Source organism: Camelina sativa, chromosome 17, assembly GCF_030686135.1.
Source record: "Camelina sativa cultivar CO46 ecotype springtype chromosome 17, ASM3068613v1".
NCBI lineage: Eukaryota > Viridiplantae > Streptophyta > Magnoliopsida > Brassicales > Brassicaceae > Camelina > Camelina sativa.
Window position 1 is genome coordinate 9,204,089 of NC_141896.1, and position 26,067 is coordinate 9,230,155.

The 26,067-nt window shown below is 39.3% G+C and overlaps 7 protein-coding genes and 2 pseudogenes across 9 annotated transcripts; 4 read left to right on the forward strand and 5 right to left on the reverse strand.

The window, feature by feature from the left end:
- LOC104740809 (transcription termination factor MTERF8, chloroplastic-like) lies at positions 1-1,349 on the reverse strand (annotated as a pseudogene).
- Positions 1,350-1,591: 242 nt separating this feature from the next.
- On the reverse strand, positions 1,592-6,140 carry LOC104740812 (eukaryotic translation initiation factor 5B-like; annotated as a pseudogene). Its single transcript, XR_015587205.1, has 13 exons — positions 6,003-6,140; positions 4,837-5,893; positions 4,200-4,747; positions 4,009-4,116; positions 3,814-3,914; positions 3,630-3,720; positions 3,438-3,548; positions 3,269-3,334; positions 3,085-3,144; positions 2,408-2,965; positions 2,184-2,318; positions 1,971-2,087; positions 1,592-1,880 (listed from the first exon to the last, which is right to left on the reverse strand). The product of XR_015587205.1 is annotated as a eukaryotic translation initiation factor 5B-like (transcript).
- A 158-nt stretch (positions 6,141-6,298) lies between these two features.
- Positions 6,299-13,011, forward strand: LOC104756475 (exocyst complex component SEC5B). Of its 2 annotated transcripts, none has more exons than XM_010479076.2 (21): positions 6,299-6,901; positions 7,247-7,401; positions 7,506-7,591; positions 7,727-7,921; positions 8,010-8,137; positions 8,222-8,380; positions 8,513-8,617; positions 8,874-8,948; positions 9,183-9,320; positions 9,415-9,600; positions 9,741-9,863; positions 9,987-10,113; positions 10,197-10,407; positions 10,764-10,879; positions 10,991-11,219; positions 11,458-11,551; positions 11,684-11,761; positions 11,870-11,926; positions 12,059-12,208; positions 12,308-12,523; positions 12,634-13,011. In XM_010479076.2, exons 1-21 carry the CDS (start codon positions 6,476-6,478, stop codon positions 12,838-12,840), a joined length of 3,261 nt encoding a protein of 1,086 aa, XP_010477378.2. In that variant the 5' UTR covers positions 6,299-6,475; the 3' UTR covers positions 12,841-13,011. The 2 variants fall into 2 exon arrangements, with proteins under 2 accessions (XP_010477378.2, XP_010477379.2); XM_010479077.3 differs by having other exon boundaries at positions 6,354-6,901; positions 7,258-7,401.
- A 22-nt stretch (positions 13,012-13,033) lies between these two features.
- Positions 13,034-14,209, reverse strand: LOC104756476 (sm-like protein LSM3A). Its single transcript, XM_010479078.2, has 3 exons — positions 13,937-14,209; positions 13,724-13,819; positions 13,034-13,361 (listed from the first exon to the last, which is right to left on the reverse strand). Exons 1-3 carry the CDS (start codon positions 14,051-14,053, stop codon positions 13,281-13,283), a joined length of 294 nt encoding a protein of 97 aa, XP_010477380.1. The 5' UTR covers positions 14,054-14,209; the 3' UTR covers positions 13,034-13,280.
- A 391-nt stretch (positions 14,210-14,600) lies between these two features.
- LOC104756477 (uncharacterized) lies at positions 14,601-16,710 on the forward strand. The gene is made up of 2 exons (XM_010479079.2): positions 14,601-14,769; positions 14,982-16,710. Exon 2 carries the CDS (start codon positions 15,014-15,016, stop codon positions 16,370-16,372), a length of 1,359 nt encoding a protein of 452 aa, XP_010477381.1. The 5' UTR covers positions 14,601-14,769; positions 14,982-15,013; the 3' UTR covers positions 16,373-16,710.
- Positions 16,711-17,871: 1,161 nt separating this feature from the next.
- Positions 17,872-20,570, forward strand: LOC104756479 (wall-associated receptor kinase 4-like). Its single transcript, XM_010479081.2, has 3 exons — positions 17,872-18,888; positions 18,986-19,192; positions 19,273-20,570. Exons 1-3 carry the CDS (start codon positions 18,063-18,065, stop codon positions 20,466-20,468), a joined length of 2,229 nt encoding a protein of 742 aa, XP_010477383.1. The 5' UTR covers positions 17,872-18,062; the 3' UTR covers positions 20,469-20,570.
- A 17-nt stretch (positions 20,571-20,587) lies between these two features.
- LOC104756478 (uncharacterized) lies at positions 20,588-21,361 on the reverse strand. The gene has a single exon (XM_010479080.3). It carries the CDS (start codon positions 21,359-21,361, stop codon positions 20,666-20,668), a length of 696 nt encoding a protein of 231 aa, XP_010477382.1. The 3' UTR covers positions 20,588-20,665.
- Positions 21,362-21,978: 617 nt separating this feature from the next.
- LOC104756480 (wall-associated receptor kinase 5-like) lies at positions 21,979-24,622 on the forward strand. The gene is made up of 3 exons (XM_010479082.3): positions 21,979-22,951; positions 23,061-23,234; positions 23,326-24,622. Exons 1-3 carry the CDS (start codon positions 22,105-22,107, stop codon positions 24,510-24,512), a joined length of 2,208 nt encoding a protein of 735 aa, XP_010477384.1. The 5' UTR covers positions 21,979-22,104; the 3' UTR covers positions 24,513-24,622.
- An 850-nt stretch (positions 24,623-25,472) lies between these two features.
- LOC147923430 (uncharacterized) lies at positions 25,473-25,886 on the reverse strand. The gene has a single exon (XM_087496434.1). The coding sequence runs from the start codon at positions 25,884-25,886 to the stop codon at positions 25,473-25,475; it is 414 nt and encodes a 137-aa protein (XP_087352560.1).
- Between the last annotated feature and the right edge of the window lie 181 nt (positions 25,887-26,067).

Below are 26,067 nucleotides of genomic sequence, written 5' to 3' on the forward strand. Positions count from 1 at the left end.
TTCAGCCACAACAAAAACTCATTGATTACTTGTTAAAGGTTTGTATAAGTTGTGGCATCTCATTCTGATGTTTCAGCACAAACTTATCCATGAACTCGAAGCTTTTCATCTTTAATACAGTGAAATAGTTGATGTCTTCTTTCTCCACAAGTCCTTTAGAGAGAAGCAAAGAGATCACCTGATTCCTCGGTTTGATTCTCTTCTCCATGCTCAGACCCAACACCACCGGTCTTGCAACAATGTCACGAGCCTGCAGACCAATGTTGTTTACAAGGTACTCCATCGTATACATTATCTTCTCATCTGAAACATTCGCAACGTTTGGGAATCTCATGATGGCTGAGACGAAATCTTCTTTAGACCAACCAAAAAACGTTGAAACAACTTAAACTTCCGCTCCATTGTTGATTCGCTCGTGGAATCAAAGGCTACCGTAGCGTGAACAAAACCAGCCTTCTTCGGGTCAAAACCATATCTGCAAACTCTGTTCAAGACCTCGTTGAACCTTCTCTCTGAAGAGAAGAAAGTCAAAGGAGACGCTTGAACCAACCACTTGATGCTTTTATCAGGAACACCAAGCTCTCTACAGACAGAGATCCGAGGAGATACACAATGAGAAATCTTCAAAGAGAAACATCTGTATCCACGCTTGAGACACTTGACAACACTTTCTTCCTCTAAGAGTATGCTCTTGAGGGAATCATAACAAGGGATCAGTCTTTTCTTCAAGCTGAAAGATAGCGTTTTCGGACAAGAAGAGATCAGCTTCGCAGTATCAGAGGCCGTTAACCCAATGGAATTGAAAAACATGAGCTTGGGAGAGATAACGTCCTCTGGGCTCAATGAAAGGATACGTGGAAAAGATTTGATGACATTGGTGATTTGGTCATTGGTGAAGCCATGGTTCTTGAAGAGAGTCTGGTTCCTTGGAAGAAACCAGTTTGACGAATCTTGAATTTGATTTGGCTAATTCCAAAGACAACCCACAAGAATTCACCAGATACGAAACTGTAAAAGATTCCGAACTCTGGGTTTGGTTTTGTAAATCATCTGATTTCACTTGTTGTGACACTGAACACAATGTTCTTCTTCTACTCACCAGAAACCCTAGATTGACTACGACGGCGGAAGAATTTAAACACGAAATCTCCGACATTTCTCCGGAAAGATGGAATTATACAAACCCTTATGCAGTGTAACAAGCTCGACATCTATACGCAGAAAACCCTAATCCTAAGCCTAAGCCTCTTTCCAAATCTCAATAAATAAAAAAACTCGAACTTTGCAATAATCTTGCTCAACTGTTTTGTAGCCTTACGATACCTTTGCATAGACGGAGATGTTGTTCAATGGGAGCGCGAGAGCTACTGAGCTAGCTCCGGAGGACTTCTTAGCTCACAGTCGCACAGGAGTGTGAAAATCAAATTGCAACCACATGGAAGAAAACGGGATATCTCAAAATGTAGCCCTTTTACTTCTCTGGATTCACAGATTCGCCTCAAACTGTATTAAGTTACACAATAACCCACATATGTGGCAAGACAAGTTACATAACTAGACTCTGTATAATCTTTCAAAAAATATTGGAAGATTGAACCAAAGACAATGTTGATAGAAAACTTTAAACCAGAAATCCAAAACAGTGAGTGTTTGATTGCATAAGAAAATATAGGGGCGTTTAAAGAAATGTCTATAAAAGAAGATTAAACAGCAGTTCAAAAGAGAAAAAAAAAGAGAAGAAACTCATATATGTTCCCTCTCAAACTTCAGTGTAATCTCTGTGATTAGCTTCGAAATGTGAGAGGGTAATGAATCTATTATATCCCGAATATTGTTTCAAGTCCCAAAACAAGACTCTTCACGTCGTTAGATAACTCATCCTGCAATAAGGTTTCGAGTATCATCAGCTTAATAAAACACGGTTCATTTTAAAACTACATTTTCGATAAACCAGTACTTCTCAAACTTACCCAGTAGTTAGTTTTGAGTTCGTCCACAGATCGCCTAGAAATGTGACTGAGAAGCTCGTCCTCTTCACCAAAGTGCCTCGCAATCTTTTTCTGTTCTTCAGGGTTAGACGCAATGATCTAGTAGTAGTAAAACAAATAATTAGTTTTTAAACAAATGCAGAGAAACTAAAAAAAAAAAACAGTCAATCAATGAAAGAGAAAGAGGTCTCATACCTCAATAGACACCTCCTGCTCTTTTCTTGCATAATCAAGAAGGTTCTTGTTCTTCTTAATAGATGCAACACGCCCAATGTCCATAAACACTCTTACATTCTCAATACTTTTGACAATGCAAATGGGAGTTCCAACCTAAATCATCAACACGACCATTTTGTTAGATCTGTGTGACCCAGAAGACAAGCGTACAATGATCTTCATGAGAAAAAAATAAGATATACCTTGAGTATTCCATCCGTGACTTTAACTCCGAGGATTATTGGGTTACTCTTTCTGAAGATACAGTTTCGTAAAATCTGAAGGACACATGGGAAAACTGCTTCACAAGCTGTTTCTTTCTTTTTCTCCTCTTTGATATTCACGATGTAACTCTTAAACTGTTTGAACAGATCATAGATGGTATCGGCACAGAAGATTTTTACTCCCATTTTGTCAGCAAGTTCTCCGTCCTCTGCAGTTACTTTCACGTCAAAAGCCAAAATCGTTGCCAACTCTCTTTTCCTCTCTAGCATTACACCAGCCTTCTTGATATCCTTCTCGTGCACAGGTCCAATGCCAATACCACTGACAGGTATGTTTACATCAGGGGACTTCAAGAGCTCGAGCAATGCTTCCAAGGACCCTAACGTAGACGCTTGTACATAAACTCCTTCATCACTTTTCTCAATCCGGTTCATAACTGAATCAATATCTTCCATGTCACTTTTCTTGGCTTCTTCCAAGTCCTCATTAGGTCCAATCACACGCAAGGCAGTACCAGCAATGGCGTGTTCAAGGCCCTATTGTAAAAACGAAAAATATAGGAAACATTTGTTCAGGATGTCCTCATTATTTTAGGAGGCTAAATAATTACGATCAAGGAAAAAATAACAGCAATTGCAGTGTCAGAGATAATAACCTGAGCTGCAATTTTGATACCCTGTGCACCCTTTACTTCTCTTTGAGGCAGATAGGTACCCTGACACATCAGACCAAGACATTGTCATTGTATTAAAAAATGGAATGTAGAAAGTTATTTGCATAAACCATGTTTCCCTAGAATAATAGTAACAAGAGGAAAGGGATGGACTATCTGACAGTACCTTCACCCGCATCTCCTTCATCGGATGAGGAGTCAATAATGATCTAATAGTTGTTACAATTGGTCCCTGAAATAGAAGAAAGGAAAAGAATCAATCACATCAAGTTTCAGCTTTATGATATACTTGACATATTACATGTTTAGGTATGACCCCTGAGTTTTCTACTTACCTGTGACCCACAAACAACTATTTTATCACCTTCATGGAGTACACCATTGACCAAGACAACATCAATTGTAATACCTTGGCCTTCAATATTTTTGACCTCGAGGACAGTACACTGTCAACCAGTTTAAGAAAATATAAGAAAGTTGAAGTAGTGCAGAAACGATTCATTACCTAAAAGAGGAATGAGACAAACCTGGACTTTGTCAACATATGTCAGTTTCTCGACCATGGTTTTCTGAGCCAAATGAACCAACAACAGCAAAAGATCTGGGATCCCTTCCCCACTGAAATATCAATATCCAATAATCCATAGTGAACATGGTTTACCTCTAAACTCTAAAGAACTACAATTTGAAGACAGCAAAAGAATTTCAGACCTAATAGCGCTAGTAGGTACAATACTGATAGTTTCTCCCATTGTTCTGTTCTCGTAATAAAGCTTAGAGTTGAGACCTTGTTCTCCGAACTGGGTTATAACCTGGACCAATGAAACAATATTATATTATGACACATGAACACATCCTTTTTCACCCTATAATATTAAAACCAAAGCCTCTAGACGTAGAACTTACCTGTTTTAGCCTCATTTTGAATTCATTAACCACATCACTCGATTGTTGCATCATTGCCGTCATTATAGGAGCATTCTTGCTTCTTTTCCACCCGTATAGCAAATCCACCTGAAAGTTGGAGGTTTTATGCCATAAATTAGTGACCACAGAGAAAACTAAACACATCCCAGCAGAATGACAAGAAGTCTCACCTTATTCAAGGCAACAATGAACTTTGCATTCCTTCTTCTCAAAAGATTCAGAGATTCTATGGTTTGTGGCTTTAGACCATGCATTATGTCAACCACTAGAATTGCAAGGTCACACAAATTTGAACCCCTTGACCGCAGATTTGTGAATGACTCGTGTCCAGGTGTATCGATAACCAATAGACCTGGCACCTGGATTTTTGCATCAGAAATTAACTCCTTGGTTCTCTCCTGTATGTTTTCTGCAGGGAAATATGTTGCACCAATCTGTTGAGTAATACCCCCAGCTTCACCTTCCTGAACATTTGTTCCTCTGATGCAATCCAACAACTTTGTTTTACCAGAGTCAACATGACCCATGATGCAGCAAATGGGAGAGCGAAGGTTTCCTTCTACTTCTTTAGCAATTTCAGTCAGTACTAAGCTTTTACCCTTTTTAGAAGTACCCTTTGGCCGGGTAACATCATCCACCTTAGGCATAGCTTTTTTTGCAGCTGTTTTTGTCTTGCCTGCAACTCCAGCCTTCACTGTTGGTCTATCTGCGACGGGACCTGTATTGAAACCCAAAATATTAGATAAAGCAGACAAAAGATAAAAAACCACAGACTGAGATTCTTCCTTTTCAAGTGTTTCTACTGACCTGAATCATGTGCCTTTATCATTTTATCGTCAACTAAAACCAATTCAGGCAAAGTACCTGGTTCCTCTGCATGATTTTCCTTTGTTTCTACACCACCTTTCATCTGGACAGAAGCAGAACTGTTTGCTTTTTGGCAAGCTGATTTTTTTCTATTGCCATAAACAGGACGTTTTGAGGAATCACTGTTTTTATCAGCAACAAGAAGACCCCCAGCATCAGTCAACACCTTGTTCTTGAAAGCCTCATTCTTCGCAGCTTCACGCTTTTGCTTCGCTGTTAGAAACCCGCCTTCTTGCTTCTTCTCCATTCTCCTCATCTTCCTCCTCTGCCTATTCTCTTCAGCTTCCCTTTCTCGCTCTTCCTCAATGCGGCGCTCCTCTTCCTCTTTCCTCAATCTCTCTTCTTCTTCCTTCTTCTCCCTCTCTTCAGCTTCTTTCCGCCGCGCAATAATCTCTTGCATCTCTCGAACATGTTTAGGAACTTTCTTCTCCGCTACTTTAACATTCACATCATTCTTCTTACGCTGTGATGGCTCAAACAATGGATTACCTTGTTTGTCCTCCTCAGCCTCCACAGAAGACGCAGCTGCTTTCTTGTCCCTTTCTTTCTTCTTTCTCCTTTTCTTAGCTGCAGCCGACTCAACAGTCTCTGCTTCTTCTCCATCCTTCACCAGGTGAAACTATCTCAGACTGTTCAGCTTCAATATTCTCCACTTTAGATGCTGGTGAAACAGGAACAACCCCAAGTTCAGCGAGTATCTTGTCCAAATCATCTTCACCATGTGCAGTCTTCCCAATCTTATTCTTCTTTTTCTTCTTCTTACTCTTTGAAGTTACTCCTCCAACCTCATCACTCTTAGTAGCAGAGTCATCCTCCTTTCCTGTGATCACAACCTTCTCTTCCTCACCTTTAATCTCCGTACCAATAGAAACATCGTCGTCGTTGTCTATCACACATTCAACAATTCCCATAGAGGAGACAAGGGGGAGATCATCGTCCCCACCCGACGCACTCGATTTCCTCGTATCCATTGATAAAAATCAAATATGAATATAACCTGTGATTAAACAATACAATAATAAGGTATCCGATTCAATAACTATTAGAATCAACAACAAACAAATCAATAAATCACACGACATCAAAGGGTGATGAGAATAAATTACCTTAATCTGTAATGGGTTTCGCTTCATATTAGGCAAAAACAAACCAGGGGGGAGATTTACTGAAACAACGAAGAAGAAGGTATCCAACAAAGATCAGTTCTTTCTGGGGGAGAAGGGTAAGTAAAACAAACAGCTAGAGAGAGCCTTTTCGTTCTGGGTGACAAGTTTGCGAATTCTAGGGTTTCGTAAATTTCTTTTGGGCTCTGTTGCGTATTTATAGTTTCGTTCGAGTATGCTTAAAAAACTATTTGTTGGGACTAGGTTAAAATAGCTAAAACGACTTCGTTTTTGGAATTGGGAAAGTAAAAAATATCAAATAAATAAAATAAAATAAAAAGAGAAGAAAAATTCGTCACACGGAAAAAGTCACAAAACAAAAAATTTCAAATTAGAACTGCACAGATCTCTATCTAGCTCAAAGGGAGGAAGAGAAAGAGACGAGGATCATCTGATTTGATTTCCAGGAGATAACAATGTCGAGCGATAGCGACGATTTTGACGAAGATGAGCTGCTTCAGATGGCGTTGAAGGAGCAATCTCAGAGAGATCTTACATATCAGAAGCCTTCTTCCGCTGCTTCTCGTAAGCCCGTCGCGAATTTAGTGCAGCAGCCACGGAAACAGAAGACGGCGGCTGCTCCTCCGCCTAGGAAGTCTAGTGGAGGTGCGAAGGCGGCGAGGAAGCCGTCGATGGATGAGGATGATGAATCGGAGGTTGAATTGCTTAGCATTTCGAGCGGGGATGAGGATGTGGGGAATGATCCGGGAAGAGACGGTGGTGGTGGTGGAGGTAGAGGAAGAGGCGGAAGTGGTAAGGAGAGAGGGAGATCGCGGAAGGAAGATAATGTAGCTTGGGATGGTGTGGAGCCTGATTGCTGGAAACGAGTGGATGAAGCTGAGGTACGGTGGTATCTATCTTGTTTGGGATTGATCTGGCTTCGATTTTGATTTCGGCGAGATCAATTTCAAACTCAGAATTTGACTTCTCTTTTGGCTGTATCTATCTTGTTTTGATTTGAAGTAGTCACAAGTAATCGTAGCTTGGTTGATTGATTTTAGGATTCAGTTGTGTGAGTTGAATATTCTGTTCGTGGAATAGTTTTGAGATCTTTGGAAAGGCTTCAATGTGCAGAATTGAATGTGAAAGAGTCAACATAAGGCCATTAGTTAAATTAAAATCATGGCATCACGCAGATTTAGTTGGAAATATGAACATTTCACTTAAATGCTGATGACACTTGGCAGCTTGCCCGCAGGGTTCGTGATATGCGGGAGTCAAGAACAGCAGCACCCGTGACTGAAAAGCTTGAGCGGAAGGTATCTGGAGGCAAGAAGGCGGTTCTTACCAGTTTGCAATCATTCCCTCGTGGCATGGAATGCATTGATCCATTAAATTTAGGGTACTAACTATTATCTTCCATTTGTTTTTCTCACCTTGAAAGTCAATCAGATAGTTTATTCTACCTCTGAGAACATGATATGGCTTTTTTTGTGTACTTCTTAGGATAATAGATAACAAGACTTTGAGATTAATCACTGAATCATCAGAAAGTCTTTCCAAAGCTGAGAAAGTGGATAATGCACTTCGGGGTATGTATTTCTTCATGACCATACTTACAACTTGAGGTTGATTATTAGCTCTTACACCAGACTTGAATTTTCTGCCGCTTACTCGATGTACAACTTCTGTTTTTTTTAGAATTTGACTCGTCTGAGAATTTGCAGAAAAGTTGGTGTACACTTCTGACTATTTCGATCCCAAGCTATTTCTTTCTCGCATTCACCAAGAGACAAGTGCAGCGGACTTGGAATCTGGTGCCCTTGCTCTAAAAAGTGACTTAAAGGGTCGTAATTTACAAAGGAAACAACTGGTGAAGGATAATTTTGACTGCTTTGTCTCGTGTAAAACAACAATTGATGGTATGTATTATTGTACTCAATTGGTTTGGCATATATTTACTTTAATCTTATCTCTTGTCGATGTGAAGTCTACTACCTTTCTTTAAAGATATTGAATCAAAACTGAAACGGATCGAAGATGACCCTGACGGATCGGGAACTACTCATTTGTTTAATTGTATGAAGAGTGTGACATCACGAGCTAGTCGTGCTTTTGAACCGCTTTTTGAGAGACAGGTTGGTATGGTCACATACTATTGTTTTTTGGTGTTGTCCTAGCCTCTTGCTATCTGCGTAAGACTTTTTCGCCATTGTTCGTAGGCCCAAGCTGAGAAGATCAGGTCTGTACAAGGAATGCTTCAGAGATTCCGTACACTCTTCAACTTACCCAGTATAATTCGTAGCAGTATTAGCAAAGGCGAGTATGATTTGGCTGTTCGGGAATACAAGAAGGCGAAGTCTATTGCTCTCCCTTCTCATGTATGCCTGCCCCATTGATCAAACTCTTAAGACAGATACCACTCATGTTCTCCCAGCATTCACTTGTTAAATTTTTATTCACTTGCATTACGCAGCTCGTGAGAAAAGCATAGAGTAACACGTTGCTTACAGGTCAATATACTCAAGCGTGTACTCGAGGAGGTTGAGAAAGTGATGCAGGAGTTTAAATGCACCCTTTACAGGTCTATGGAAGATCCAAAAATAGATTTTACGAGTGTGAGTTCACTATTACTACTTCTATTATAATGTGAAACATGGAATGTACATTCCATCTTTCATTCAAAGAAGTTAAGGATCCTGGTGCATTTTTTTTTTATAAGTTCGCTATCATTTAAGTGTACAATACAAGTTTTCATGTTTCCCTTTTGTAAGATTATGAGTCACCAAATTCATATTTATACAAGACATTTATGTATTTTGTCTCTCCCTTTTCTTCCTCTGCTGGATGCTAAAACTCTTTTGCTTTATTTAGCTGGAAAACACTGTGAGGCTTTTGCTGGAGCTGGAGCCCGAATCAGATCCTGTTTGGCATTACTTAAATGTTCAGGTTAGTGTATTAGACGTTGTTACTCTTTTCACTACCGCTTTCCTAAGTTAGTGCTGAGTAGTGTTTAGTTTCCTGCTAGTTTTGCTTTTAATATCCTGGCTCTCTTAGCCTCTGCTATTTTTCATCTCTTTTCCTTCATATTTGTGGTCTTACTTGGCACCTCTTTAGAAACACACACCACATACAGTTTCTCAGACTATTTATCTAAAGTTTTCTGGTTCATTCTTTTATCAGAACCAAAGGATCCATGGACTGCTTGAAAAGTGTACATTTGATCATGAAGCAAGGATGGAAATTTTGCGCAACCAGGTGCATGAGAGAGCTCTCTCTGACGCGAAGTGGCGACAAATTCAACAAAATGGTGTTCAACTTGTGAGTTCAAATGTGAAGGCAGCTGTATTACTACAATATATGCAAGATTCAGGTTTAAAGATGATAACAATTTGTATTTTCTTCAATCCTTCAGTCAGATGACACGTCTTCTATAGAAGATAATCAAGTTCAAGTTGACCTACCATCAGTAGAGTCGGCAGGGAAAGAACATGATGCTTTGAGGGGAAGATATATCAAAAGATTGACTGCTGCAATCGTATATCATCTCCCTGCATTTTGGAAAACAGCTCTTTCTATTTTCAATGGGAAATTTGCCAAGGTATATGATACTCCTATGTGCTCTGCCCCTGCAATATATAAACTTTGTATTACAATTTTGTATGCTGAGGGCAGTGCCTATTTCTTTCTTTATTCAAATGGAGCTAAATCTTTACTTTGATTTGATTTCTACAAATTCAGTCTTCCCAAGTTAATGATATCAGTAAAGCTGAGGAGAAGGTGGAAGAGGTGAGGTATATAAGTCATTCTTTGGAAGAAGTCGCTGGGATGATACGCAATACCATTTCTGTTTATGAAGAAAAGGTCATCTCCTTTTCTGTCAACTGATGTTTTCATGTCTTTTCTCTGCCATACTGGAAAGATGAACCTGTCATCTGTTTTCATTCATTAGTTCTAATACTTTCCCCCCTGATTATGATTGTGTAGGTGCAAATCACATTTCATGATTTTAACGAATCATACATTCTCCACCCATATATGAGTGATGCCATCAACGAAGTATCAAAAGCATGCCAAGCTTTTGAGGCCAAAGAGTCAGCTCCCCATAGTGCTGGTATGTGAATCTCTTCTGAAGCTTGAGCTTGTTGTTTTGGTAAAATATACTGAGATTATGTATACACGTTTTGGTTCTGGCAGTCATGGCACTAAGAAAAGTTAAAGTGGAAATCACTAAAATATACATCCAAAGGCTTTGCTCTTGGATGAGGGCGTCTACAGAAGAAATATCAAAGGAAGAGACGTGGATCCCAGTTTCTATGCTTGAAAGGAATAGATCTCCATATTCCATCTCTTACCTGCCCCTTGCATTCCGTTCAGTTATCATCTCTGGGATGGAACAAATTAATCTGTAAGTTTCTAGCATCTTGCAGTTACTTGTATATATCCTTTTTTTTAGTCAAACTTACATGTATATATCCAAATACTTAATCTTATGTACATTAATAGTTACAACTTGTTTCTATTACTTTGTAAGAGTTCTTTATATCTATGATGCTAGCTAGACAGTACTCTACTTCTCTCTCTCTCTAGTTAGAGAACAAAATGACAGTTACCAAATTGCCATTTTTATAATTTTGGTTGTCCGTACTATAATCACAAATTATACTCATATGACTAGTGTACAAGTGGAGAATAAGATACAAGCTATCTCATGAGGTGTTGCCTTATATGGCTGCTGATTTCTGCATACTATGTTTACTCCAGGATGATTCTATCTTTTAAAGGTGAAGCTGCTAGATCAGAAGATATGATTGCTCATATTGAGGAAATCCTGATATCTGTTAGACTTGCCTTTTTGAACTGCTTTCTGGATTTTGCTGGTAAGCCTTTTACACCAAACTTTCATGATAATACATGTATAGTTGTATACTGTTCAGAAAAAAAAGAAATGTCGATAGTTATGTTGATATTCTTTTTTTCCATATATGTAGCTCACTTGGAGCAAATTGGTGCTGACCTTTCTCAAGGCACCTCAAAGCGAGAGAGTTGGCAAAATGGATATCCGAACGACCACCAAGAAGAACCATCAATCAATGCTCCTGAAAGTGTCGTTGATCCTCACAAGCAGTTGCTGATGATCTTAAGTAATATAGGTTATTGCAAAGACGAACTTGCCTCTGAGCTTTACAACAAGTACAAATATACTTGGTCACAGTCGAGGTGGGTCTCTTTCTAATTGAACTTCATTGGTGCTTTTTTTAACATCAACATTTTCCTATCTCTGCTGTAACCGGTAGAGAAGTTGGACAAACTTATTCATGCTTATTGTCTCAAATCTCAACCACGATAGTCAGTACCAATGTCGTAATTTTATAATCAAAAGTTTGAATGTCAGTGAGAAATTTTATATGGCATTATAGTTAACTGGCTAATCCCATTCGTCTCTTAAATCTTCCAGGGAAGTTGATGACGACAACAGTGATCTTCAAGATCTAATGATGTCTTTCTCTGGTCTTGGAGAGAAGGTCCTTGAACATTACACTTTTGCTAAGGTAATGCCTGCCTAAGTTAGTTTTAGTTTTGCGCTGTGTGTTAAAGAAATGATACGGTTCTATCGAAGGATAGAAAAAGGAAGATTATTTTCCTAAATCCTTTCCTTTTGCTTCCATATATCTTGTACACAGGCAAACTTGATCAGAACCGCTGCAACAAATTATTTGCTGGACTCTGGTATTCAGTGGGGTGCGGCACCTCCGGTAAAAGTAAGTTGGAAATTCACTCTCAGCTGTGACTTTCTTGTTCCTTGGTATAAACAATGAAAATATACTTGACCTATTTTCTGAAGAAACGATAACTAAACCTTTCTTCAGGGCATACGAGATAATGCTGTTGAGCTGTTACACACTCTGGTTGCTGTCCATGCAGAGGTAATACCGTTGCTTCATCTTACCAAGAGAGTTAGACATTCGAATTTCTATAAAAATTGCTTCTAAACATCACACTTGAGTAATCCTAGAGCTAAACCCAGTTAAACTTATACTAAGAACAATAATTTACAGGTATTTGCGGGTGCCAAACCACTCCTGGACAAAATTCTTGGCACTTTGGTCGAAGGTCTGATTGATACTTTTCTCAGTCTTCTGGAAGAAAACAGATCTGACGACCTGAGTTCAATAGATGCAAATGGTTTCTGCCAATTGATGCTTGAGGTAAATAAAACTTGTTGGTCTTCTCAACTTTATTTGAGTGAATGGGTTAATACGTAAACTAGTTATGATGCGTATCTGATTTTACAAACTATGATGCAGCTAGAGTACTTTGAGACTATACTGAACCCATATTTGACGGTCGATGCAACCGAGTCACTTAAGTCTCTGCAAGGAGCTGTGTTAGAGAAAGCTACAGAGAGTATAAGCGAGACAGTCGAGAACAGCCCGGGAAGGCATCAACGGAAACCAACACGTGGCAGTGAAGATGCAATTTCAGATGACAAACAATCATCCGTATCCCCAGATGACCTCCTTGTAAGAACACTTATCCTTAACCACCACTTGATATGTACCATCTTCAATACTTAAAACCGGTTACAGATTCAACTAAAAGCGGTTTTGCTTGGCCACTGTTGCTGCTTTAGGCTCTTGCACAGCAATGTACAAGCGGAATGCTTCAATTGGAGCTAGAGAAAACCCGTTTGAACAGTGCATGTTTCGTTGAGACCATTCCGTTGGATCCAATGCCGGCAGATGCCTACTCCAGAACATCGATGGATTCTCCGAGCAGAAACTATAGAGAGCCACAGTCAGTGGGTTCTCCGGTTCAAGCCAGACCAAGGCGAAGATAAGAACTTCTCTTTCTTACTCTGATTCGAAGCGCATTGGTGATCATGGCAAGTTTTTCTCAATACTGTATTCGTTCTAATTGATTATACATCACTAATCTTGTTTTTTCACTGTAAATTTACATGTTTACAACATTAACTTTCCTCATGAAATCGATCTTGTTTGTGTTTTCATCCTCCTGAACCATGTATCAGATTTAAAACTTTAACCGATCACATACGGTAAGAAAGTTGACAATACGGAGTACGTTACACACTGCTTCTACTATAACAAAGCGCTCGTTACCAAAATCCGAATACGATATCTCTGCTACATTCGGTTTTAGATGTTTGACATCAAAGAAAACAAACCACACAATTACAATTCAAGAGCTAAAAGTAATCAGAAAAAAGTGCATCTACTCGGCTCCAAATTTGTTCACTAAGATCCCGGCAAAGAACATTTAGGTTGTTCTCAAAGGCGGCGACACCAATATCACTCCATCTCCCCTCACGAATAGAAATGGAAGCGTTCGCTTCGTAGTCTGACAAAAGAAAATTCCATCAGCAGAAAGATCATACAACTGTACAGTTAAAATCGATCCATCATCTCATTTTGGAATCAAAGAGCCTAGTAAGTACGATTCTAATCATAAGCTAAAACATCAACATTTGTTTCAAGTAGAGTTACTAAAGAGCTAATGAAGACTGAACACTCTATGTATCCAGAAGCAGTAACTTCGACAAGTGTTAAAATCAGTATTGAACTCAAAACTAACACAGAGGTATAATAGATAGATACTGTGAAAGCTGAAACTTGAAAATCCTATATACATCAATCAACCAATCCACAAGCCGAAGAGATAAATATATATTTGTTTCAGCTTAGGAAATCACATAAACATACCCGAACAATCTCTTCGTATGTCTCGTCGTCGATTTCAACAGTCGTAATAACCTCTTCAACATCACCCAGAATCATATTCAAATGCTGATCAAAAGCCTGCATACACACACATACACAAATACAAAGTAAACGATTTAGAATCTTGAAACCGAAATCAAATCTGGAATCCGAGTGGGAATGAAAACGAGAAAGTTGTAGAAAAATAGAACGAACGTGAAGCTTGCCGCGGAGTTCACGGTCAGATCGAAGCTTGACATAGATTCTCTCTTCGATACTTAAACGAATCAGATCCAGTGGCTCCCTAACGGTGGCGTCTTCCTCGACGGACATTTTTTTTTTGATTGAAAACTTCCTCGGAGGGTTTTGAAAAATTGCGAACAAGAAAGAATGAGAACAGTCGACTCGCCGATCTCTCTCTCTCTGACCTCACGCAATCGCCACCGTTGATTTCTTAAGTATAAAGATGGTTTTTTTGGGCTCTAAAATATTGGGGCTGAGCCCATATGTTCGCTTTATATTAGTTCTTTTTTTATCAATCAACTTGTAAATGTAAATACAGTAAAAGCGTATCTCATTCAATAAACTAATCTTTGATGACCATAATTAAAAGCAAATTTAGTTTTTTTGGTAAGTAATCTAAAGATAATTAATCATCTAACAATGCAAAATAATCTAGAAGCTTGAAGGAAGTCTCCCCCATGATTATGATTAATCCATGGTTAGTGGAATTTAGCTATGTTATTAAGTCCAATCACAAGGTAAAGGTATCATCAACATATACATAGAACAACATAAAAGTCCAATCACAAGGTACCAATTTGTCATTTCATTAATACTACTAAACTTTATATAATATAGAATAATATTCGCGAGAAATGTGGACGTGAAAACAAAATTAAATTATAAAAAGAAAAAAAAAAAAAAAAAAAAAAAAGCCTTTTGGCACATTCACGTTTAGAGAGAGAGAGAAGAGAGAGAGAAACTCTGAGGAAGGAAGCTGACCGGAAAGACGAAAGCAACACAACAAAGTTCCAAACTTTATTTCTGTAAGTTACTACTCTTCCCTTTTTGACTCATCTCTCTCTCTCTCTCTTATTTACCACCGCTTTTAACTTCTTCATCTGGATTCCTCTCTTACTAAAGTCTCCATTTTTAATTCAATTTCCCCAAGATCCAGTAGAGAAAAAGTTTACGCCTTTTTCAAATCGATTCTTGACTCCTTTTTTCTTAAGATCTGTGTGTTTCTCTGATGAGTTAGGAAGTGATTTTGGTGGAGGGAGGTGAAGAGAAATGGATACGAATTTCCCACAAGGAGGTGTAGTTCGTGGTGGAGCTTCTTCTTCTTATGGTGGATTTGATTTACAAGGCGGCTCTATGAGAATCCATCATCAAGATTCCATGAACCAGCATCGACACAATCCTAATTCACGACCACTTCATGAAGGTCTTCCTTTTACTATGGTTACAGGTCAACAAACCTGTGATCATCATCATCATCACCAGAACATGTCTGTGACTGAGCAACACAAAGGTGAAAGAGACAAGAACAACTCTGTGAGTGATGATGATGAGCCGAGTTTTACTGAAGAAGGTTGTGGTGGTGATGGTCATAATAATGAAGCTAACAAATCAACTAAAGGGTCTCCATGGCAAAGAGTTAAGTGGACTGATAAGATGGTTAAGTTGTTGATCACTGCTGTCTCTTATATAGGCGATGACTCGACTATGGATAGTGGTAGTAGAAGGAAGTTTGCTGTTTTGCAGAAGAAGGGTAAGTGGAAATCTGTTTCTAAAGTTATGGCTGAGAGAGGTTATCATGTTTCGCCTCAGCAGTGTGAGGATAAGTTCAATGATTTGAATAAGCGGTATAAGAAGCTGAACGATATGCTTGGTAGGGGAACTTCTTGTCAGGTTGTTGAGAATCCTGCGCTTTTGGATTCGATTGGATACTTGAATGATAAAGAAAAGGATGATGTTAGGAAGATTATGAGTTCTAAACATCTTTTCTATGAAGAGATGTGTTCTTACCATAATGGGAACAGGTTGCATTTGCCTCATGACCTTGCTTTGCAGCGTTCTCTACAGTTGGCGCTGAGGAATAGGGATGAGCATGATAATGAGGAGTCTAGGAAACATCAAATGGAGGATCTTGATGATGAGGATCATGATGGGGAAGGTGATGAACATGATGAGTATGAGGAGCAGCATTATTCACATGGGGATTGTAGGGGGATTCATTATGGAGGTGGTGGTGGTGGTGGTGGGCCTTTGAAGAAGATAAGACAAAGTCATAGCCATGAAGATGCAGACCATCCGAGTCATGTGAATTCTTTGGAATGCAGTAAAGGGAATTTACCTCAGATGCCGTTTTCTCAAGGTGATGTGAATCAAGGTGGGGTAGAGAGTGGGAGAGCAGCTTCGATGCAGAAACAGTGGATGGAGTCCCGGACTCTGCAGTTAGAAGAGCAGAAGCTTCAGATCCAAGTTGAATTGTTGGAATTGGAGAAACAGAGATTTAGGTGGCAGAGGTTTAGTAAGAAAAGGGATCAAGAACTCGAGAGAATGAGGATGGAGAATGAAAGGATGAAACTTGAGAATGATCGGATGGGATTGGAGTTAAAACAAAGAGAACTGGGTGTTGATTTATGAGGGAATTGGCTTGACAGTTCTCTTGATTGGTATATAGCTTCGCTAAATGAAAATTCATTTCTGCTGTTGTAAGCTTGCTTTGATTGAAATGATCTCGAGACTTTGATGTGAGAGATCATTGTGATTGCATCAGTGATGATGATGCTGAGAATATAGTGACACAGGAGTGGTTAGCATAAGCAGCTCTCTAAGGTTTGCTTTAATTTAACCTTTCAGTCACTTTTTCCATGTATACCGTATGGCTTGAAGTTATGGTTAATAACATCATTCTGCTGTAGACATCTTAATCCAATTTTCTGGGGTGTAACCAGTGTTGCAATATTAAGCCAGTTTGCCAATGAGGTGTTGTGTGTTCTTTCACTTGGAACCTTAAGTTATTTTGAACTATGTCGAATGAACGAGATTCCTAAACTAAACTGTGAATAACCTTACTGAAAACTAAAATTTCTTCCCTTTTTCTTTTTCTAACTTGGATCCAGAGAAAACCTTTTGCAAATTATTCTTTGGATCATATCTCCTTTACTAGACAATGAATCAGACCTGTTTGCGTTTTGCCTTTACCTTGTTTTAAGACTCTTCAGTTTGAGAATGTTGAATTTGTCCGAAGAATCATGAACCCAAATTTGAAAGGTTTCTGCAGGTTTGACCTCACGTGTTCTTTTAACATGAATGTAAAACATGTTCCTCACTGAAAAAGCCTGTTGTGTTTGCCTGTTTTTGGTCCATCTCATGCTTGCTTCTCCTTTCTAGTTTTCATTTCTCTTTTTTTGGTGGTAGGTGATGAGAATCTTCTTTCCTTCCTGTTGTTTCAAATTAGAGTTTTCTGGATACTTAATAGTTTACTAACAAAGAAAGAACTTCTTCATTATCAAATTTTAAGCATCCTGAAAACTCCAACTTGAATCGAACTCTACTTCTGGCTCTACAGGTTCTGTGTAAACGTTTTTGCTCACTGCTTTATAGACCTGTGTAGTTGAAATCTTGAAAAGATTCATTTTGTAGCATACTTAGTGATGCAATGATCATATATAAGAAGTCAAGCAAGTCTGCCTTGGTGTTTATGGTTCAGCTTTGTTGCTTGGAAACGGAACCCGGTTCCTAATCAAACATGCTCTGTTTGTCACAGTTAACTTTTGTTTGTTCACATTGACTAAACGGGAAGTCATTTTGATGCGATAATCAATGTTGACAAAAAAAGGTAACTGTGACAAAGACTCAAGTTGACGAGAGCCCAAATGGTTACTTCTATATTGTCAAATAGGTTTCTATTCTATATTATTTTAAAGAACGTCGTCAGAAGCATACCTATTCTTCCCAACTGTTATGGTTTTTTAATCCTTCAAAACAAAACAAAAAACAAATTGTTAAATGGAAGCAAACGTAGACGTTGGGATATATTATATGTCATAAGAAGCATACTTCAACGCCCCCTTGTATTAAACTGATAAGGACTTACTCTTGATCGCCATTTAAGTAGAAAATGTCTTGGCTGTGTAATTGGACAATGAATTATATAGTATTATAAGATTCTGGAAGCAAAGTAAAGAGGAAACTAAGAATGGGTCTCCCAAGAATCTAGACAGATGATTTGAAGAGCCCTGCTTTTTTTTCTTATAAGATGCATATATAGCTGAGATAAGAGAAAAGTATAAGAGGAACAAGTTGTTTGGAGAGAAAGAAACAAAATAAGATGAAGGTGCAAGATCTATTCTTGGTGGCTATTTTCTGCCTTTCTTATACGCAGCTGGTCAAGGGGCAACCTTGCCCAAGTACTAGATGTGGCAATGTCAAAATCGAGTACCCTTTTGGCATTTCTTCAGATTGTTACCATGACAACGATCCCAGTTTCAAACTCATTTGTAAGGAAGAGAAGCTATTCCTTAAGAATCTTGAAGTGCTCAGCATTTCTCACAGCAGCCAGCTACGCGTCATGGTTCCTAAATCATTCTCTTGCTTTAATAGTCAAGGGAATATCACTAGTTGGAGTTACTTCAGGGGTCCTAACCTTGGTAACTTGACTCTCTCCGAAAACAACAAGCTAACTGCAATAGGTTGTAACACTTTCGCATTTCTGACCGCTTTTGGAACTCGAAAAAACTCATCAGTTGGATGCACATCATTATGTGAATCTACCCCAGTGGAAAACAGAGAATGTAATGGTGCAGGTTGCTGTCAGAACGCCGTCCCAGAAGCCAGCAATCGTTTCAATTTCAGCCCATATACGTTTACCTACCAGAAGACTTCTGAGCGTACCTATATTAGTAATTGCATTTACGCCTTTCTCGTTGAAAATGGGACGTTTGAGTTCAATGGTGGGGAAGATTTTAACAATCTGCGGAATGTCACGCACTTTCCAGTGGTATTAGATTGGTCTATTGGAAACCAGACATGCGAGCAAGTTGGTAGAGGCATATGCATTGGGGAGAACAGCAAATGTTCCAATTCTACTACCAAAACGGGGTATGTCTGCGTATGTGAAGATGGTTATCATGGGAATCCATATCTTGGTTGCCAAGGTACTTCATGTTAATTTACTCTAATCTTTGTTATTTTAGGTGTTAATCGTTTCACTCACATTCTTGTTTCATCTTGTACTCGTTTTCCGTGGGCCAGATATCAATGAATGTGCTAATACTGACCCTATCCGAAAACACAACTGTGCCGATTCCAACACCTGTGAAAACACGCCTGGAAGTTTTCATTGTAACTGCCAGTCTGGTTTTAACTTAATTGCCACTAACTCTACTATGACCTGCTTACCTATACACACGCCTGTATATGTTCCGCCTGTATATGTTAGATGGACTCAGATTTTTCTTGGTAAGCTCCCCTCACTTGTTCTGGATTATTTTTGTTTCAAAAAAAAACACTTGCTCTAATCATGTGTGTGATTTGACCAGGAACCACCATTGGCTTCTTGGTCATCCTGTTTGCAGTTACCTGTATCAAACAAAGGATGAAGCACCGGAAAGACACTGAGCTCCGACAAAAATTCTTCGAGCAAAATGGCGGCGGCATGTTGATTCAGAGACTCTCAGGAGCAGGGCCATCAAATGTTGATGTCAAAATCTTTGCTGAGGAAGGCATGAAGGAAGCAACTAATGGTTATGATGAGAGCAGGATCCTGGGTCAGGGAGGCCAAGGAACGGTCTACAAAGGGATATTACCTGATAATTCCATAGTTGCTATAAAGAAAGCTCGGCTAGGAGACAGTAGCCAAGTAGAGCAGTTCATCAATGAAGTGCTCGTGCTTTCTCAAATCAACCATAGGAACGTGGTCAAGATCTTGGGATGTTGTTTAGAGACAGAAGTTCCGTTGTTAGTCTATGAGTTCATAACTAATGGCACCCTTTTCGATCACTTGCACGGTTCATTGTTCGATTCTTCTCTAACATGGGAACACCGTCTGAGAATAGCCATAGAAGTTGCTGGAACTCTGTCATATCTACACTCCTCTGCTTCTATTCCAATCATCCATCGTGATATCAAGACTGCTAATATTCTCTTGGATGAAGATTTGACTGCAAAGGTAGCTGACTTTGGTGCATCAAGGCTGATACCAATGGATAAAGAGCAGCTCACAACTATGGTGCAAGGCACTCTCGGCTACTTAGACCCAGAATACTACAACACAGGGTTGTTAAACGAAAAGAGCGATGTTTATAGTTTTGGGGTGGTCCTCATGGAACTTCTCTCAGGTCAAACAGCATTATGCTTTGAACGGCCACAAACCTCGAAACATTTAGTGAGTTACTTTGCTTCTGCCATGAAAGAGAATAGATTGCATGAGATTATTGATGGGCAAGTGATGAACGAGGATAATCAGAAGGAGATCCATGAAGCTGCAAGAGTTGCTATCGAATGTACAAGATTGACGGGAGAAGAAAGGCCAAGGATGAAGGAAGTAGCTGCAGAGCTAGAAGCCCTAAGACTCACAAAAACAAAACATAAATGGTCAGATCAGTATCCTGAAGCAGAGGATGTTGAGCACTTGCTAGGTGTTCAAATCCTATCAGCTCAAGGCGAAACCAGTAGTAGCATTGGCTATGACAGCATCAAGAATGTATCAATATTAGATATTGAAGCTGGCCGCTGATATTTATCAGTCACCAGCTCTGCTAAAATCACATACTATAAAAATCTTTTGTCTGTAAAAAAATCTTAAGTCATATCTCTATTGCTTTACTCTCCCCTTGAATGGTAAACTAGTGCTCATGAATCATCAATTATTCCATATATATTGATAAGTTAATTAGTAAGTTACAAACTAACAACTCAAGATAAACTATATCATCATCTCCTGGTCGAATTCATCACCGATTCAGCTTGATCAACCAAAAGAAAAGCTTGATGAAGAGACGGAGGAGGATCCATAAGCATGATTCGCGTTCTCACAAAGCTTAATTCTTTCTTCAACCCCATCAAAAACCCGTAACGCTGCTCCTTCTCTCTCGCTTCTTTACCTCGTTTCACACCCTCGCAATTACAACCACCGCACTTACACTCAGGTACAGGATCATACTCAGACAACTCCGCCCAAGCTCTCATAAACTTCCCGAAATAACTACCCACAGAGTCGTCACCACCTTGCCTCAACATCGCCAACCTCCCACGAAGCTCGTAGATCTTGAAATCAACACTCGGCACGAACAAAACTCGGAGATACTCCCAAGCTTTATGAGCAGTCTCCGCGAAGGTTACATAGATTTGAAGCTCTTCGCTCAAGGAGCTCCTCATCCAACACTTTACCCTCACGTTACATGTCTCCCATGGTTGATACAGCGGCGAGGTAGGTTCTGGTTGTTGGATTGTGCCGTCGACGAACCCGGTTTTGTTCTTGCTTCGAAGGAAAAGGAGAAAATCACTCTTCCAGATGAAGTAGTTGTCTTCGGATTTGCTTAGTATAGCCATTGGGAGATTCTCGTTGGATTCGTAATCTGGATCGAGATAGTATGGTGATTTAGGATCGAGTGTGGGAGATTCCGCCATTGTCACCTTGCTCTGAGCTCTCGTTACTGTTTGATTTTAGGGTTTGCTTCCCAATTTTTTTTCTAATCTGTATAAATATAAATAGTTGGGCTTACATGGGCTTTAGATTTCTCCTCATAAGCCCAAAGTTTCAGGGTTTATATAATAAGTTCTTCCCGCCTCAATTTGATACTTGTCTTCTGTGTGTGTTGCGTAGTATGGTGGTAAATTCAAAAAATATCAATGTAGTGTTTGTTCAGCAGCTTCACTCATACCATCGTCAGTCACACGAGAGAGTTCAAATGGTTGACCAATGTCCACTACTCTTTTTTTTATTTCTCAAGTAGTTTTCTATTTGATGATCCCATATTTTATAAGCATTTACATGTTTCGATATTTTACTATTTATTCACATTTGAAGATTACTTGCTACTACCAACCATCCTAATCGTTGAATACTGTTAAAACAGAAGCAAAAACGCAGACATTGTGATAATATTAGAAATATATGCAGCAAATTTGAACGTGGTCTTGCTTATGTAAGTTGAGTTTAGTATTGCAATTTGTAGGAACATGGGGGAACGGGTCAGCGAACACTAATCAAGAAAACATCTCCAGACTGAGGATTTTTTTTCTTTATTTAAGAAAGCCTGAAAGAGATGATTGAAAGAAAAAGAAAAAAAAAAACTCAAAAGCGGAACAAAAGTTAGGGAGAAAGAAACAAATTAAGAAAGAAAGAAGGGAGAGAAATTAAAAGGGAGAAGATGATAAAGGTGTGTAGTCGTCTGTTCTCGTTGGTGGCTATCTTCTTTATTGCTTATACGCAGCTAGTGAAGGGGCAACATCAACCTCGCCATGATTGCCAATCTAGATGTGGCAACGTCACAATTGAGTACCCTTTTGGTATTTCTACAGGTTGCTACTATCCTGGGGACGATATTTTCAATATCACTTGTCAGGAAGATAAGCCACATGTCATACAAAACATTGAAGTGAGAAACTTTTATCACAGCGGCCAGATACGCGCTATGCTTCCTCGATCAACTGTTTGCTACGACGGGGAAATAAATAATGAGTTCAGTGCCCTCTGGTTTCAGCTGGATAATTTATCTCTCTCAACTAAAAACAAGTTTACTCTAGTAGGCTGTAACGCTTGGGCACTTCTGAGCACTTTTGGAATGCAAAACTACTCAACTGGATGCTTGTCATTATGCGATTCTCCCTCGGTACCAAATAATAAATGCAATGGTGTAGGTTGCTGTAGAACAGACGTCTCTATCCCTTTGGATAGCAACAGACTTGAAATCCAACCAGCTCGCTTCGAAAACATGACCTCTGTGCAGCACTTTAATCCTTGCAGCTACGCCTTTTTCGTTGAAGATGGTATGTTTAACTTCAGTTCTACAGAGGACCTTAGGAATCTGCGGGGTGTCAAGCAGTTCCCTGTGGTACTAGATTGGTCTATTGGGAACCAGACATGTGAGCAAGCTGGAAGCAGAAACATATGTGGTGGGAACAGCACATGTTTTGATTCTATTCGTGGAAAAGGTTATAACTGCAAATATTTAGATGGTTTTGAGGGGAATCCATACCTTTCAGACGGTTGCCAAGGTACTTTATATTAATTTCTATTGCTTTCTTTATTTCTTTTTTTGAGTGTTAATTGGTTTCCTCATACAAACATTTATTTTTGCATCTTGCCATTTATTCCTTGGACCAGACATCAATGAGTGTACTACTACGAGTACTATCCATAAACATAACTGTTCGGATCCCAAAACCTGTAGAAACAGAGATGGAGGCTTTGATTGTAAGTGTCAATCTGGTTACCGCTTAGATACAACCACTATGAGTTGCAAGCGTAAAGATTTTGAATGGGCTATGATTCTTCTTGGTAAGCTTCCCCTCTCACTGTATCTGGACTTATTGATTTCCAGATCAACTCACTCTAAACATCTATGTGTCTTTGTGGTGTGTGTGATCAGTAACCACTATCGTCTTCTTGGTCATCCTACTTGGCGTTAGTTACATAAAACAAAGGCTAAGGCGCAAGAAAGACACCGAGCTGCGACAACAATTCTTCGAGAAAAATGGTGGTGGCATGTTAATACAGCAACTCTCAGGAGCAGGGCCATCAGATGTTGATGTTAGAATTTTTACGGAGGAATGTATGAAAGAAGCAACTCATGGTTATGATGAGGGCAGAATCTTAGGTCAGGGAGGCCAGGGAACAGTCTACAAAGGGATACTGCCTGACAACTCCATAGTTGCCATAAAGAAGGCTCGGCTTGGAGACCGTAGCCAAGTAGAGCAATTCATTAACAAAGTGCTCGTTCTGTCACAAATCAATCATAGGAACGTGGTCAAGCTCTTGGGATGTTGTTTAGAGACAGAAGTTCCCTTGTTGGTCTATGAGTTCATTACCAGTGGCACCCTTTTTGATCACTTGCATGGTTCATTGTTTGATTCTTCTCTAACATGGGAACACCGTCTGAGGATAGCAATAGAAGTCGCTGGAACTCTTGCATATCTGCATTCCTCTGCTTCTATTCCAATCATCCACCGAGATGTCAAGACTGCCAATATCCTACTGGATGATAACTTAACTGCAAAAGTAGCTGACTTTGGTGCATCAAGGCTGATACCGATGGACCAAGAGCAGCTCACAACAATGGTGCAAGGCACTCTAGGTTACCTAGACCCAGAATACTACAACACAGGGCTTCTGAACGAGAAGAGCGATGTTTATAGTTTCGGAGTAGTCCTCATGGAACTGCTATCAGGTCAAAAGGCATTGTGTTTTGAACGGCTAGAGACCTCAAAACATCTAGTGAGTTACTTTGTCTCTGCCATGAAAGAGAATAGGTTGCATGAGATTATTGACGGCCAAGTGCTAAACGAGTATAATCAAAGGGAGATCCAGGAGGCTGCAAGAATTGCTCTTGAGTGTACAAGACTTATGGGAGAGGAAAGGCCAAGGATGAAAGACGTAGCTGCAGAGCTAGAGGCCTTGAGAGTCAAGACAACCAAACATAAGTGGTCAGATCAGTATCCGCAGGAGGTTGAGCATTTTCTTGGTGTTGAAATATTATCAGCGCAGGGTGATACCAGTAGCATTGGCTATGACAGCATCAAGAATGTTGCAATATTAGACATTGAAGCTGGCCGCTGATATTTATCAGCCCAGCTTTGACAAAAGCAAATGTAATGTGCTTTTTCTTGTTTTATAAAGGAATCTTAATGCAATGTGATTAATCAATATATCTTAATAGATCTTCCCTATTAATCAATCTTTATATCTGAAAAAGAAAATCAATTAAAATAACTGTTAAGAAAAAGGGTATGTCATGAAAATAATTAGAGTAGAGTTTGAGGAAGAAGGTTGAGCAATGTCGGCCACTATTGAATAATATATTACCATTTCTTCCCATTTGAAGATTCCTTGCAAATTATATATATGGGAATATGAAGCATACTTAAACGTTATCCTCGTGCTACATTGACATGGTACATGGTCTTGTTTGTGTTGTAGTATTTCAGAATACTGCAATTTCTTGGAAAATGGGAACATGATTGCAATAATCAAAGATAGATCCACGGGAGAGGAAAGGAAAGGATATTATAATAAACTGAAGCAGAGGATATTGGGCACAAGAAGAAACAAGTAGCACACATTAGCACTGGCTATGACAGCATCAAGAATGTAATAATATTGGACACTGAAGCTGGCCGCTAAAATTTATCATTACCACTCTGTTTAAGTAAAGAAATATGACATTCAAAAACCCATTTAAGCTCAACCTTGTGTAGATCATCAACTATTCTGTTTATAACTCCCATGTGATTTGTAAGGTAACCGCAAAAACAAAAGAGTTCCAATTGGAGTCTAGTGTTTTGCTTTTTTATACTTTCGATTTTCTTGTTTTTTAAATCTCCAATTCTCCATCATATATATTTATTATGATTATTGGATTTTCTCGCCTCTATTGATACTTGTGTATTGCGTGGTATGTACGTAACTAAAAAAGGGATTATATGTTGTAAACTGTACATTTGATCCGCAGCTTGACTCATATATTTTTTTCGTTACTCTACCTAAAACTTTGATATTTTCGTTTCTAAATTAGCTTTATCATTCTTGTTGCATATACTCAGACAACTCCGCCCAACCTCTCATAAACTTCGCGAAATACTTACCCACAGATTCGTCACCACCTTGCCTCAACATCGCCAGCCTCCCACGAAGCTCGTAGATCTTGAAATCAACACTCGGCACAAACAAAACTCGGAGATCATCCCAAGCTTTATGAGCAGTCTCCGCGAAGGTTACATAGATTAGAAGCTCTTCGCTCAACGAACTCATCATCCAACACTTTACCCTCGCGTTACATGTTTCCCATGGATGATACAGTGGCGAGGAAGGAAGGTCTGGTTGCTGGATTGTGCCGTCGACGAATCCGGTTTTGTTCTTGCTTCGAAGGAAAAAGAGAAAATCACTGTTCCAGATGAAGTAGTTGTCTTCAGCGAGTGTGGGAGATTCCGCCATTGTCACCGGCCGACACCGTGACTCACTTGCTCTGCTCTGAGCTCTCGTTAGTCGTTACTGTTTGATTTTTTAGGGGTTGTTTCTTTTTTTCTAATCTTAAGTATAAATAGTTGGGCTTACATGGGCTTTTGATATCTCCTCCTAAGCCCAAAGTTTCAGGGTTCATATAGTAAAATCTTCC

Bases quoted from the DNA above. Each gene is read 5' to 3' on its own strand.
- LOC104756476 (XM_010479078.2), bottom strand. From the start codon at position 14,053: ATGTCCGTCGAGGAAGACGCCACCGTTAGGGAGCCACTGGATCTGATT. The intron at 13,820-13,936 runs GTTCGTTCTATT...GTGTGTATGCAG, and splicing joins AACTCCGCGGCAAGCTTCAC to GCTTTTGATCAGCATTTGAA. The intron at 13,362-13,723 runs GTATGTTTATGT...TTCTTTTGTCAG, and splicing joins CATACGAAGAGATTGTTCGG to ACTACGAAGCGAACGCTTCC.
- LOC104756478 (XM_010479080.3), bottom strand. From the start codon at position 21,361: ATGGCGGAATCTCCCACACTCGATCCTAAATCACCATACTATCTCGAT.
- LOC147923430 (XM_087496434.1), bottom strand. From the start codon at position 25,886: ATGGCGGAATCTCCCACACTCGCTGAAGACAACTACTTCATCTGGAAC.
- LOC104756479 (XM_010479081.2), top strand. From the start codon at position 18,063: ATGAAGGTGCAAGATCTATTCTTGGTGGCTATTTTCTGCCTTTCTTAT. The intron at 18,889-18,985 runs GTACTTCATGTT...TCCGTGGGCCAG, and splicing joins TCCATATCTTGGTTGCCAAG to ATATCAATGAATGTGCTAAT. The intron at 19,193-19,272 runs GTAAGCTCCCCT...TGATTTGACCAG, and splicing joins ATGGACTCAGATTTTTCTTG to GAACCACCATTGGCTTCTTG.
- LOC104756480 (XM_010479082.3), top strand. From the start codon at position 22,105: ATGATAAAGGTGTGTAGTCGTCTGTTCTCGTTGGTGGCTATCTTCTTT. The intron at 22,952-23,060 runs GTACTTTATATT...TCCTTGGACCAG, and splicing joins CCTTTCAGACGGTTGCCAAG to ACATCAATGAGTGTACTACT. The intron at 23,235-23,325 runs GTAAGCTTCCCC...GTGTGTGATCAG, and splicing joins ATGGGCTATGATTCTTCTTG to TAACCACTATCGTCTTCTTG.
- LOC104756475 (XM_010479076.2), top strand. From the start codon at position 6,476: ATGTCGAGCGATAGCGACGATTTTGACGAAGATGAGCTGCTTCAGATG. The intron at 9,321-9,414 runs GTGAGTTCAAAT...TCAATCCTTCAG, and splicing joins AACAAAATGGTGTTCAACTT to TCAGATGACACGTCTTCTAT. The intron at 11,762-11,869 runs GTAAGTTGGAAA...ACCTTTCTTCAG, and splicing joins GTGCGGCACCTCCGGTAAAA to GGCATACGAGATAATGCTGT.
- LOC104756477 (XM_010479079.2), top strand. From the start codon at position 15,014: ATGGATACGAATTTCCCACAAGGAGGTGTAGTTCGTGGTGGAGCTTCT.